General features: G+C 38.6%; 1 protein-coding gene across 3 annotated transcripts in view; it reads right to left on the reverse strand.

Moving 5' to 3' along the window:
* Window positions 1-12,815, reverse strand: part of JAM2 (junctional adhesion molecule 2) — a 77,301-nt gene that overhangs the window by 14,008 nt on the left and 50,478 nt on the right. For 2 of the 3 annotated variants that reach the window (XM_023189900.2, XM_023189894.2), the window contains exons 3-6: window positions 11,835-11,942; window positions 7,637-7,789; window positions 4,124-4,326; window positions 1,883-1,982 (exon numbers count right to left, since the gene is read on the reverse strand). In XM_023189900.2, coding sequence (XP_023045668.1) covers window positions 1,883-1,982; window positions 4,124-4,326; window positions 7,637-7,789; window positions 11,835-11,942 — 564 coding nt within the window. The remainder of the gene's footprint in view (window positions 1-1,882; window positions 1,983-4,123; window positions 4,327-7,636; window positions 7,790-11,834; window positions 11,943-12,815) is intronic. The other variant, XM_023189907.1, reaches the window with a different exon arrangement.

The raw sequence follows: 12,815 nt of genomic DNA on the forward strand, positions 1-12,815 counted from the left end.
AAGTGAAATTCCTGAGAACCAAAGTGTGCCTTCTATTTACGTTGTAGTAGTCAATAAATTTAACATCTATGAAGCATTCAAAGTAAGGGCTATTATGTGACAAAAAAAAACTGTCTTGTAGTTTGTCAATGAATTTAACATCTATGAAGGAAGGATTCACCCTAAAAGGAAATACTGATAAAAAATTGTCCTGTAAGTGCTAAGTCGTGGTATGAATTTTATGTTATTTTTCTTCAATGAAATGGGAGATAGAGGAGTAATAGATTAGGAGTAAGTTAACTTCTTACATCCTGTTCACCATTTTCTGTGATGTTGAGCAAGTCATACAGCCGTATCATGCCTCACTGTAGAAAAAATGTAACATTAAATATGAAAATATTTTGTCATTTCTTTTTTTTTGGAAAAAATGTCTCTATAAAAGGAAGGTACCATTTTTCTGACTGAAAGAAAAGGAACTAAACTGCTGAAAGGCTCAGTGTGAGTAGAGTCTGCTGGAGTTTTACAGTGAGTCGGTACAAAAAACAACCAATAAATCCTGCACGTTGAAAAAATTTCTTTAGGAGAGTTAACATATTCTAATTTTGGTTACATGTGAAAATAGTTATAATTCACAAAGAAAACCAAAAAAATGAATTTATGAATGTGTATGTATTTCAAAAGATGTAAGTCCCAACCAAGGACACAAAACACCTCGGATCAATGGACGAGCATTAAACAAACTAATTTTAACCTCTAAGCTAACTTGTATTTAGAAAGAGTAGATATGTGAGAATCATGTCCAAATTAAAGTGGTCCTCGTGGAGAAACAAACATTTAAATTTTATTCATCACGCATTTATTGTGTGGTAAGAAAAAGTAACTAATACATCAAAACCATGACTTCCCGGATATGATTCCTTAAGAGAAGGCAAAGGTAGACGTTTAAATTAAACAGGACCATTTAAGTGGAAGGAAAAATAAACAGAAATTGTGCTGGTAGTACAAGGTAATGGTAAAAACCATGAGGACAGGCCGGGCGCGGTGGCTCACACTTGTAATCCCAGCACTTTGTGAGGCTGAGGTGGGCTGATCACCTGTGGTCAGGAGTGTGAAACCAGCCTGATCAACGTGGTGAAACCCTGTCTCTACTAAAAATACCACAATTAGCTGGGTGCGCCTATAATCCCAGCTACTTGGGAGGCTGAGGCAGGAGAATTGCTTGAACCTGGGAGGCAGAGGTTGCAGTGAGCCGAGATCACGACACTGCACTCCAGCCTGGGCAACAGACGAAGACTCTGTCTCAAAAAAACAAAAAACAAAAACAACAACAACAAAAGAAAAACCCATGAGGACATATGTGAATAAATGAAACTAAGAAAACAATGCCTTAATTTTTAAACATGCTGTGATGAATTTTTTAAATGATAACTTCAAAGCAGCATTGAAAGGGATACTTTCTGATTACTTAAATAACTGCTATGTTGACTGTAAATGTCAACACCTGAATTAATTTGGTGGATAATGTCAGTGATATGCATTCCTGAATTTTAAAAGTATCAGAAATTCAAACTTCTGGACCTTCAACAATTTAGACTACAAGATACTTAGCTTTTAATCGAGAGAAAGATTACCCAGAAGAATGTATTTTACAAACAATTATTTAAAAAACTAAAAACAGTGGTTAAATACAATACTAAGTATTTTTGGCTTATTTGGGAGATGGCTTAAAAACAGCATCTTTGCTTCTTTGCAACACATCATATCAAGTTAATTTTAATCATTCTCTCCTGTTTATCCTTCAAGTCACTCAGACATGTCCTGCCCCTTGCTCCTTCTACCCGCAAATGCTGCAATTCACAGTCTAATTGAAAACCATTGGTTCCTCCCAATATTTCATGCTTACCTACTTGCATTCGTTTCCCAGGACACCTGCGATATCCAACAGAATTGCGGGCTTCACAGGAATATTCTCCAGTATCCAGTTTGGAAACAGTATTAAATTGCTATTTGTGGATGCAAAAATATGTATTTTTAAGCCATAGATCTATAAGTAGACTTTTTAAATAACCCTGTCCCTCAAGTTTTAGCTTTAAGTTTGTCTTTCTTTTAAAAATTTGAGACTTTCTATCTTTACTATGAATTTAAAAGTCTCCATTGACTTCAAGGAGTTTAAGCTAGACTTTTGCTTAATTTGACAAAGAACAAAGATAAAATACATACGGGAAGTTCCTTTTTTTTTTTTTTTTTCCATGAAAGCAGTACAGTTAGGAAGGCAGTGAGCATTTTTTAAAGTTCATAACACATGGTAGTATTAAGTAGTCTAGGTATTTCTAATTCCTAGGAAACATCATTTATAAATGAAGGGCAGGCCTCCCTGGTAAAAGGGTTAATGCACTTTCCTAAGTCACAAGCGAGTTCACTGCAGCAGCCAACAATAAATACTTAAAGAGCCAGTTACTACCAGGAAGTAGCTTAGGGCCTAGGAAAATCTTAATTGGTATGGGTTTATAGGATTGTCGATTCTATCAATTCTAGAATTTTTTAAAATTTGAAAAGAAAAGCCAGACCTTCCTCCTTCCCATCCCTGTCAAAGCAACCAAAAGCTAAGACTGATATAATATACTTCATTATTTTTATCAGTAGTTTTATCCCCTTGGAGGATATTTGGAAGGAATGAAGGCAGACAAAAAGGAAGAAGAGGAGAAAAGAAAGAAAAGAGGGAGGGAGGGAGAAAGGAAGGAAGAGAGGGAGGGAGAGAGGGAGAAAGGAAGGAAGGAAAGAAGAAAGGGCTGGAGGGAGGGAGAAAGGGAGTGTAATCCTGGTCACCTTGAAGGGTCATTGTCTTAGATCCTCCTAAATGGAGGGAGAGGAAGTTTTCCTGTTTTTCTTTTCTTTTTTTTTTTTTTTTCACTCTATGGAATCATCTCTCACTCTCCTCAAAGCCAGAATGCTTTTAGAATATTCACCATGAACTCAGGGCCAAGGTTACATATAAATAATATGTTAGACTAAAACCCCAAATGATCTTCCAGCATATTATAGCTGGTAATTAAAAGGAAGTCATTGGCTTCCATACACTGGAGCCTTTGTTGTTCATTTCTCACAGAAGAACCCATCCTAGTTCAGCCCAGGTGCATTCCTTTGACATCACAAGCTATTTCAAGGGTTGAGGTTAGCTGAGGAAAGTGAATCTATCCTTTCAGATTTGCCTTGGGGCTTTTACCAACTACTCTGAGAAAAAATACATTTGAAAAGTAAATATAGCAAAGTGTGACAGCAGGTTTTTCTGCCCAGTTGCTCAGTGTAAAATCACTCAGACCTGCTGATTGTACCTGCTGACTGCTGAGAGGCCAGAGCGTGGCCATGCTTAAGAAGTAGCTGCATCCAATAGGCTTCATTATTCGGCCACTTTAGCAATTTGCTTTCTTGTTTATCAGAAGATATAGTTTGTAAATGTTATTGTGCACTTGTAGTTGAAAGGAATGAAGCATTATATCCTCCTTTCAAAATTCATTAAAATTGACTAGGCATGGTGCCTCCCAATGTGCTGGGATTACAGGCGTGAGCCACCGCGCCTGGCCACACATTTTTTAAAGTTTATAGCACATGATGGTACTCAGTAGTCTAGGTATTTCTAATTCCTAGGAAATACCACCTATATAAATGAAGGTCTCCATGGTAAAAGGGTTCATGCACTTTCCTAAATCACAAGCGAGTTCACTGCAGCAGCAAATAATAAATATTTCCTTTAAAGAGCCAGAGTTACTACCAGGAAGTAGCTTAGGGTGTAGGAAAATCTTAATTTGTATCATTTATAGGATCATCATTTCTAGAATCTTTTTAAATTCTGAAAAGATAAACACACAGCCTTTGCTCCTTTGCTTCAGGAACATTTGCCCCTTTGCTCTTTCACTGGACCTTGGACACTCAGCTCCCTCAGTCTCTGTTTTCTCTTCCCATCTCCTGTAGTAGCTCTTTCCATCACTTCTTGGTACAAGTGCTGCCATCTTTCCTGCTGCCCCTGCCTCTCTCCACTTAGCAAGCAATGGTATCACTTCTCTATTCAACATCATCTTAAGTTCTAATGATCTTTTTAAATCCAAATGCAAGACAGTTATCAAGTCAATTCTTGAAATGACCTTACCAGAGTTCCAGTTTTTGTGTTCATTGTGTATGAGCTGTTGGTGCTTTGGGAGCCAAGTCTGGGATTTTCTAGCAAACGGATGCCATCCTTAAACCATGTGTATTCAGGAGCTGGATTGCCTTCTTTGTCTTGACATCGTAGCTCTACCACAGTTCCACTCAGAGCAGAAGAGGGTACTTCACATGATGGAACTGCTGGAGCCACTGAACAATGGAAGTCAGATGATATTGGTTATTTATAAGCTAATCAAGGTTGTTTGTTTTCGTTAAAGCTGTTGACTTTGTCTCTATAATCAAGGGTTTTAATAGCCAGGTAAAGATGTGTGCTTACTGGACCCTGGGATAGAGACTGGTTACTTGTCCAACAAACCCATCTTCTTTCTTCATGGACACACAGTAGACCACGTTTCCCAGCACTCTTGTTGCCAGATGGGGTCATATACATGAGTTCTGGCTAATGGAATGTGGGAAAAAAGTGATATATCCCAGTTCCAGGTCCGACTAATTAAAAACCTCCCACATGTTTGTTCATATCCTCCACCCCCTCCTACTACCAAGTAGGTGTCAACAACAATGGTGACCTTGGAAAGTCATGTATTGAAGATGTCAGACCTATATTAGGTTGCATCTCTAATGGTTTCATGAAATAAAGTAATATAGCTCCTCTACCACTGTCCCAACTATTTAGGCTTTACTTAAGTGAGAAAGAAACTTACTATGTTAATCAACTCACTGAGAGTTAAAGGCTTATCTTTTATAATAATAAGCATTACTTTAGCTTATACAACAGTTATTCTTTATTAGATAAACAATCTCTACTGTTTTCTTCAATTGGTTTATTACCAATTATATTTAAAAGAAGCCTAACGGAGAGAGAGCGTGTGCATGTGTGTGTGTGTAGATAGTTTTTTTTTTTTTTTTTTTTTTGAGACAGAATCTCACCCTATAACAGCCTAGAGTAAAGCGGTGTGATCACGGTTTACTGTAGCCTCAACCTCCCGAGCTCAAGCAATTGATCCTTCCACCTCAACCTCCCAAGTAGCTGGAATATAGGCTCGAGCCACCATGACCAGCTAATTTTTTAAAATTTTTTTTGTATAAAAAGGGTCTCACTATGTTGCCCAGGCTGGTCTTGAACTCCTAGGCTCAAGCAATCCTCCTGCTTTGGCCTCCCACAGTGCTGGGATTATAGGCATGAGCCACCATGCCCAGCCAAACCTGAGTATTCTTTTCAGGCCCAGTACTCAACTATAAATCTCATTCTGTCTAGAACTGGCCAAGTTAGAAAATACCTGGTCCAGCTATTAGGGTTATTCTGATCTCAGGGATTGAAAAGTAAACCAGACTTCGTTAGGTGACCTATTTATTATTCAGGAAAACCCAGAACTGGCTGTATTCTAAGGTGGTCTCCCAAGATTACAATATTTCTACTCCAAAATTCTAAGGTGGTCTCCCAAGATTGCAGTCCTTGGTAAAAATACACTTTTTTTTTTCCAGTTATTCAATCAAACACTAATCTAGATACTGTAGTAGAAAGATTTTGGAAATGTAACTGAGGTCCCAAAACCATTGTCCCTAAGATAGGATGATTTCATGAATGGGTTTGACCTAATCACATGAACCTTTAAAAGCAGAGAGTTTTCTCTGGCTGGCTGCAGAAGGAAAAGTCAGATATGCAAGGCACAAGAAGAAGGCTAGGTGTGGTGGCTCACACCTGTAATCACAGCATTTTGGGAGGCCAAGGCAAGAGGATCACTTGAGGCCTGGAGTTTGAGACCAGCCTGGGCAACATAGCAAGATTGTGTCTCTACAAAACACACACACACACACACACACACAAAAGTGGTGTGTGCCAGTGGTCTCAGCTGAGATGGGAGGCTGAGATGGGAGAATCGCTTAAGCCAAGGAGGTTGAGGCTGTAGTAAGCCGTGATCTGGAAGACAGAGCAAAATCTTGTCTCAAAGCAACAACAAAAACGAAGTACAAGAATTTGACATGCTTTTCTTTCATTGAAGATGGAAGGGACCACGTAATAAGGAATGTGGTGGCCTCTAGGAGTTGAGTGTGGTCCACCAATTGATAGCCAGCATGGAACAGGGACTTTGGTCCTACAACCACAAGGAACAGAAATCTGCCAACACCAAGAATGAGTCTGGAAACAGATTTTTCCTCATAGCTTGTAGATGAGAACTCAGCCTTGTCAACACTTTGATTTCAGCCTTGGGATACTTTGGGCAGATACCCAGTCTTCTTGTTGGACTTTTGCTCTACAGACCTATTTAGTTGTTATACAACACTAGAAAATGAATAAACTGGCCGGATCTGCTGCAAGGTTTTCTGAATTAAATTTCTACTGTGCTAGTACATCACTAGTATTTCAGAAAGAGCATGAACAACATGAAAAAGGAAGGGGAGCTGTTTCAGTCTCTTTGCTTGGTAGATTATACACCACCAATGAAAGAGAAGAGATCATGTTCCTCCACGAACTACCATCATGAACTGTTTTACTATCTATCAGTGATTCTTTTTATTTATTTCTTTATTTTTTTGAGAAAGTCTTGCTGTCTCCCAGGTTAGAGTGCAGTGGCACAATCATAGCTCATTGCAGCCTTGAACTCCTGGGCTCAAGTAATCCTCTGGCCTCAGCCTCCCAAGTAGCTGGGACTACAGGTGTATAACAACACCACAATGGATTTTTCTTTTTTTTTCTTTTTTCTTTCTTTTTTTTTTTTTTTTTTAGAGAGAGAGATATAGGGGACTCACTATGCTGCCCAGGCTGGTCTCAATCTCCTGACCTCAAGGGATCCTCCCACTTCAACCTCACAAAGTGGTGGTGAGATTACAGGCATAAGCCCCTGTGGCTAGTCTATCCATGATTCTTACAGAAACTAAACATACTGGTTTTGAAGTTAACCTCATCTGGATTAAAATCTTAGTCCAGACACTTTCTAGCTGTATGGCCTTGTTAAATCATTTAAATTCCATTTACTCATCTGTAAAAATCATATTAATGTTAATGAAGATGAAGTAAAATTACTTATGTGACAAGGGCTAACACATATCAGGTACATAATGAATGTCAATTTCCTTTATTTACCAAATGACTTCTAATCCTACCTTCGGTCTATTTTTTTTGTGTATTATTGCTTCTCTACCATCTCATGTGATACTATTTTAAATGGTTGGAAAATCGTGTATGTGCTGAAAAATACTGAAAAATAAACCCTCAGGAAAGATACTCCTATGTACATTGTAGGACCGCTAGGAATTGCCTCCATCTTTAACAAAGAGATACTTTGTGATAACGCGTTACTAAAATTTCAGCAGCCAATGAGGGGATGGGGAGAAATGGCCAAGAGCTTGCCGGGAAGGTGATGCTTATGGTCTCTGTAACTTGACTGGTTGAGGCTCCCAGTTGATGCTGGCATGTTCATGGACCAGTGCTTGGTTGCCCCCAGGGCTGGGTGGTGGAGAAGAAGTGAGAGATGTAGTCACACATATACGTGCACATCACCTAATACTTCCAGAGTGACTGTGTCCTCTTCCAGGTTTTGACCTTGCTCAGATGGGGCACTAACTTCACAACGATATTTCCCCGCATCACTTCTTGTCACATTTTTGATCCGGATATTGAAATCTATCATCTCAGCTCGATTTTTAAAATCACCTTTTAGAAAAAGAAGACACTGATGTTAGTAATAACCCAAGTAGCTTTCTGTGTAATACCTTCCTCTAGTCAGTTCATTCAGTAACCAAAGCATTTATTTCCCTATTAATCAACTCAAGTTTAAAGCCTAAAAATTGTATATGGATGCTGTTATTTAAATTTTTTATTTTGGAAAGGACAGTTTTTAAAATGTTCAAAAGGCCAGGCGTGGTGGCTCATGCCTGTAATCCCAGCACTTTGGGAGGCCGAGGCGGTTGGAGACAAGCCTGGCTAACATGGTGAAATCCCGTCTTTACTAAAAATACAAAAAATTAGCTGGGCATGGTGGCATGCGCCTATAATCCCTGCTACTTGGGAGGCTGAGGGAGGAGAATCGCTTGAACCCAGGAGGCGGAGGCTGCAGTGAGCCGAGGTTGTGCCACTGCACTCCAGCCTGGGCGACAGAGCGAGACACAGTCTCAAAAAAGAAAAGAAAAAAAAAGTTCAAAAAAGCATATATAGTTTTATATTCTCATATTTTATTTCATTTTGACATCTAATTTTAGTTTATTCTACTAGCTTAGTCAAAACAGAGATCAAACTTATTTGGCAGTGTTGTAATGCCTATGTTCAACCTTATACTTCTCACCGAATCAAAATTTTGAAATCTTTATGTATAAGGTTAATAACTGTCAGTTAAGCAGTTCACCGAGCAATTAAATGCTTTTGTCCATACGCAGTCAGATTTAATTGCTGCTGTAAGATAGTCATAATTTCTCCAGTTTCAGTCTAACATATACCTTACAGTAAACACCTATGCAGGTGTGTACAGATTTTCTAATTATTTGGATGGCCCTAAACAAGCCATTTTAAGTCTTTGCCTTCACTCACATAAAACAGGGATTATAATATCTTTTTTAAAAAATTTACTTTCTAGGTAAGCAGACATAAGGCCATGTGAAAACGTTTTGCTAAAAGTTGCTAAACAAACATGAGGCAAAATTTGTAAGGTATCATCATATTAATTATTTTCTAATATTTAACTGACCTTTTTCTAATTTAACAAATATAAAAATTGCATGTTCTCAGAACTACAAAATTCAGTAGTTATACAAGGTGAATTAAAATAGTAAAGCTGGTCATAATAACGTTCATTCATGCATGTTTTTATTTGATTATATTAAGACATAATTATAAAAATAGGTAAAATGTAGTGAAAGCATTCCTGTTTATTCTAGCTTAGGTGGTCTTGCCCATGTCAGTGGATTGTCCTGCACCGGCCACTCCATCAGGTACTCAGACAGTCATATGGCCCATAGATTTTATCAAACAGATTTGGCAATACAACTCTGACCTGTCCGTCAGTCCATATGCCAGATCAAGCATGTTGTCAGTGATTGTGTCTAACTTCTCAAATATGTGCTTTTCAAAGATGAGGTGACAGAGCAAGCCAAGGCTCCCTCCTAGGCAATAAACCCATCAATATCTACATTATTTTCAACCACAACATCTAGCAGAGAGTTATCAATGCTTTCTTTGTTTGTTAATGTTTCACTGTTGGTTTATAAAGTGGACTGTTATTTTATCTTCTGAGCTGCTCTGGGCCTTCACTGACGTGTTTGATTTCTGGCTGACCCCAGTGCTCCCACCCCGTCTCCAAGTGCCCAGCTCCCTGGCAGGCTGTCAGCTCCAGCGTGGGCCCTCTGAGGAACAGCTGCCAGCAGGCCTGGCCACGGAGGCCCTTCCATATTATGTATATAAATTTTATTTTTTGAGACAGAGTCTTGCTCTGTTGCCCAGGCTGGAGTGTACTGGCATGATCTTGGCTCACTGCAAGCCATTCTCATGCCTCGGCCTCCCGGGCATCTGGGATTACAGATGTGCACCACCACACTGCCTAATTTTTGTGTTTTTAGTAGAGATGGGTTTTCACCATGTTAGCCAGGCTGGTCTCGAACTCCTGGCCTCAAGTGATCTGCATGCCTTGGCCTCCCAAAATGCTGGGATTACAGACATGAGCCACTGTGCCCAGCCCCATGTTATATTTTAAATAATTCAGTTCAAATGCTTGCCTCATTCCCTTTCTAGTTCCCTTGTAAAAATATGCATGTCTTCAGAAAACCAGGGAGTCTGGTTTAATTGGCTGGAACAGTAACTTTATGTGTGGTGGCCCACATAACACTGCGGCACAAGAAAAGGTGGTTAAAAACATTATTTTATTTTTTGATAGTAACATATTCAGAATTAAAATAGTGTTTTGCACCCGGTGTGGTGGCTTGTACCTGTAGTCCCAGCTGAGGTGGGAGCATCGCCTGAGGACAGAAGTTTGAGGCCAGCCTTGGCAACGTGGCCATATCTCATCTCTTTAAAAAAATGTAAAAATTAGGCAGGTGCAGTGGCTCAAATAAATAGTTTTGCATAATGTGCACATGCCAGAAATGGCAACTACAGAAAATTCAAGTGAAGATAGCTGTGCTATTAACACCTTACAGCTAGTAGTCTTATCTTGACAGATGAGAACTCGAGGGGGTATTTTAAATTTTCTATAAACTTCAAATATTTTCACTTAATTCTTTAACATTAAAGAAATACATAGCATTTTAAAATAGTAACATGTTTATTACACTTGTAAAATTGTATTTCCAGCTTTAGAAATATTTATAATGGAAAGATTCAAGCATACACAACATTAGAAAGTAGAGTGAATTGTACCTCAATGTATCATTGACCAGCTATAATAGTAATCAATGCATGGTTTATCTTGTTTCATCTATATTATTAACCACTGGTTTATTTTGAAGCAAATGGAAATTTGCTTCATCCATCATTATCAATGTCTTAAATTATAAGTTCATCACATATTCAATGGCAAGAGTAGGTAGTAGAAAGAAATGTATAACAAAAGAAAGAAAAGAAAAGAAAAGACTTGATAACGGTTGTTATCATAACCCACTCTTAAGTCTTAACTCCCTAAGCTTCTCAGTAGTGGCCTGCCTTTCAAGACAAACTTAAGGAAATAGGGTGACAGCATTATGACTGAGAAGCAACCTTTCACTTCCAAACCACACAATTTTTTAATTCCTTTCTCTCAGGAGCCGGGCAAGTGGCTCACACCTGTGATTTCACTATTTTTGGAGACCGAGGCAGGAGGATGGCTTGAGCCCAGGAGTTCAAGACCAGCCTGGGCAACATAGGGAGACCTCACCTCATCTCTAAAAAAAAAAAAAAAAAATTAAATTAGCTGAGCATACTGGTGTGCACCTGTAGTTCCAGCTTCTTGGGGACTGAGATGGGAGGATAACTTGAGCTCCAGAGGTGGAGACTGCAGTGAGCCATGATCATACCACTGTACTCTGGTCTGGCCAAGAGAACAAGACCTTGAAAAAAGAAAGGAAAGAAAGGAAGAAAGGAAGAAAAAGAAGAAAGGAAAGAAAGGGAAGAAAGGGAAGAAAGAAAGAAAGAAAGAAAGAAAGAAAGAAAGAAAGAAAGAAAGAAAGAAAGAAAGAGAGAAAGAAAGAAAGAGAAAGAAAGAAAAAGAAAGAGAAAGAGAGAGAGAAGAAAAGAAAGGAAGGGAAGAAAGGAAGAAAGAAAGAAAGAAAGAAAGAGAAAGAAAGAAAGGAAGAAAGAAAGAAAGAAAAGAAAGAAAGAAAGAAAAAAGAAACAAAAAAAAGAAGGAAGGAAGGAAAAGAAGAAAGGAAAGAAAGGAAAGGAAGGGCAGAAAGAAAGGAAAGGAAAGGAAAGGAAGAAGGAAGGAAGGAAGGAAGGAAGGAAGGAAGGAAGGAAGGAAGGAAGAGAGTTTAATCTACGGAGCCAATAAGAGCAATTGCATTTTGCATCCTTTATGCCTGAAAGGATGAGTCCAGGGATTCAGTAGGCTTCACCTCCCTCTGTTCTCTGTTTTTGTGGCTATTGTGTTTTATGTCTCAGACATGGTTGCTTTCATCTCACACTTACAAAAACACATTTTCAGTAATCAGTCATGTCCTGATCTCATTTGTCAATTAAAGGATCCTGGTTGTACTTGGCATTCTCTTGCTCACACCTCTTCAAGCCTCCAGCTTCTTACCTTGAAGAGTCTGTTGATAGTAGACAAAGGAGACACTCCGACCCAGTTTCTTCCACTCCAATCTGGAGGAAACAGTCTTCTTTGGGGTTTTACAGGCTAAAATAGCCTCTAGGAACGACAATAAAAATACTTGTTTTTCTAATTGTCTCCATGAATTTATATTTTACTTAACTGGTTAACAAAATTGTAAACATATTTAAATTACTCCTTTATATTTTTACTGATTCATTCATTCATAAATTACTTCAACGGGTCCCATGTTGGCTCAATGCAGAGATGAATTGGAAGCCTTCTAGCTCTTCCACATAATAACTGTGTGACACTATGCTTATTTCCCTGGTTATCAAGTTTGAGTTTTCATCTGTAAAATGGGCTAGTATTTCACAAAGTTGTTGTGAGTCTTCAAATGCAATAAGATATGCAAAGCACACAGACTTGGACATAGTAAGGACTTAACAAATGGCAGCTATGATTAATTATGTATCTTATTATTCTCAGTCTCAGTCTTGAAGGAGTCTACCATCTGGTAGAAGAGGAAACTAAGATAATGGCATTTTAGCTCAGTGTGGCTGAATACCAGCTATGCAAATGGTGATTCATGCTTAGTACCCAAGAAAGGCACTTAATCCAGCCCAGGACATGCTGGGAAACCAGAAAAGTTTCAGCAACATACTATATTCTCACTCAGATCCCTTCTTTGTTGACCTGCTCTACAAATACCTTAATACATATCCAATATGGTCTCCTAATAAATCATTGATTTTTACCCCCAAACAACTGCTTATATAACCTTGCCTCAGTCCAGATAATTTAAATCTTGGCATCAACTGTAACTACCTCTATGTAGCTAAGTGCTTTTATTACAAGAAATTTACTGCAATTGTGTCATTAAATAATTCTTGGAGCCTCCAAAGGAACCCCCTTCTTTTCACTGTCCAAACGAGATGTCTGGGAGAAAAAAAAAAACCCAGTGCCAGTCTG

The sequence above is a fragment of the Piliocolobus tephrosceles genome, chromosome 19 (genome assembly GCF_002776525.5).
Source record: "Piliocolobus tephrosceles isolate RC106 chromosome 19, ASM277652v3, whole genome shotgun sequence".
NCBI lineage: Eukaryota > Metazoa > Chordata > Mammalia > Primates > Cercopithecidae > Piliocolobus > Piliocolobus tephrosceles.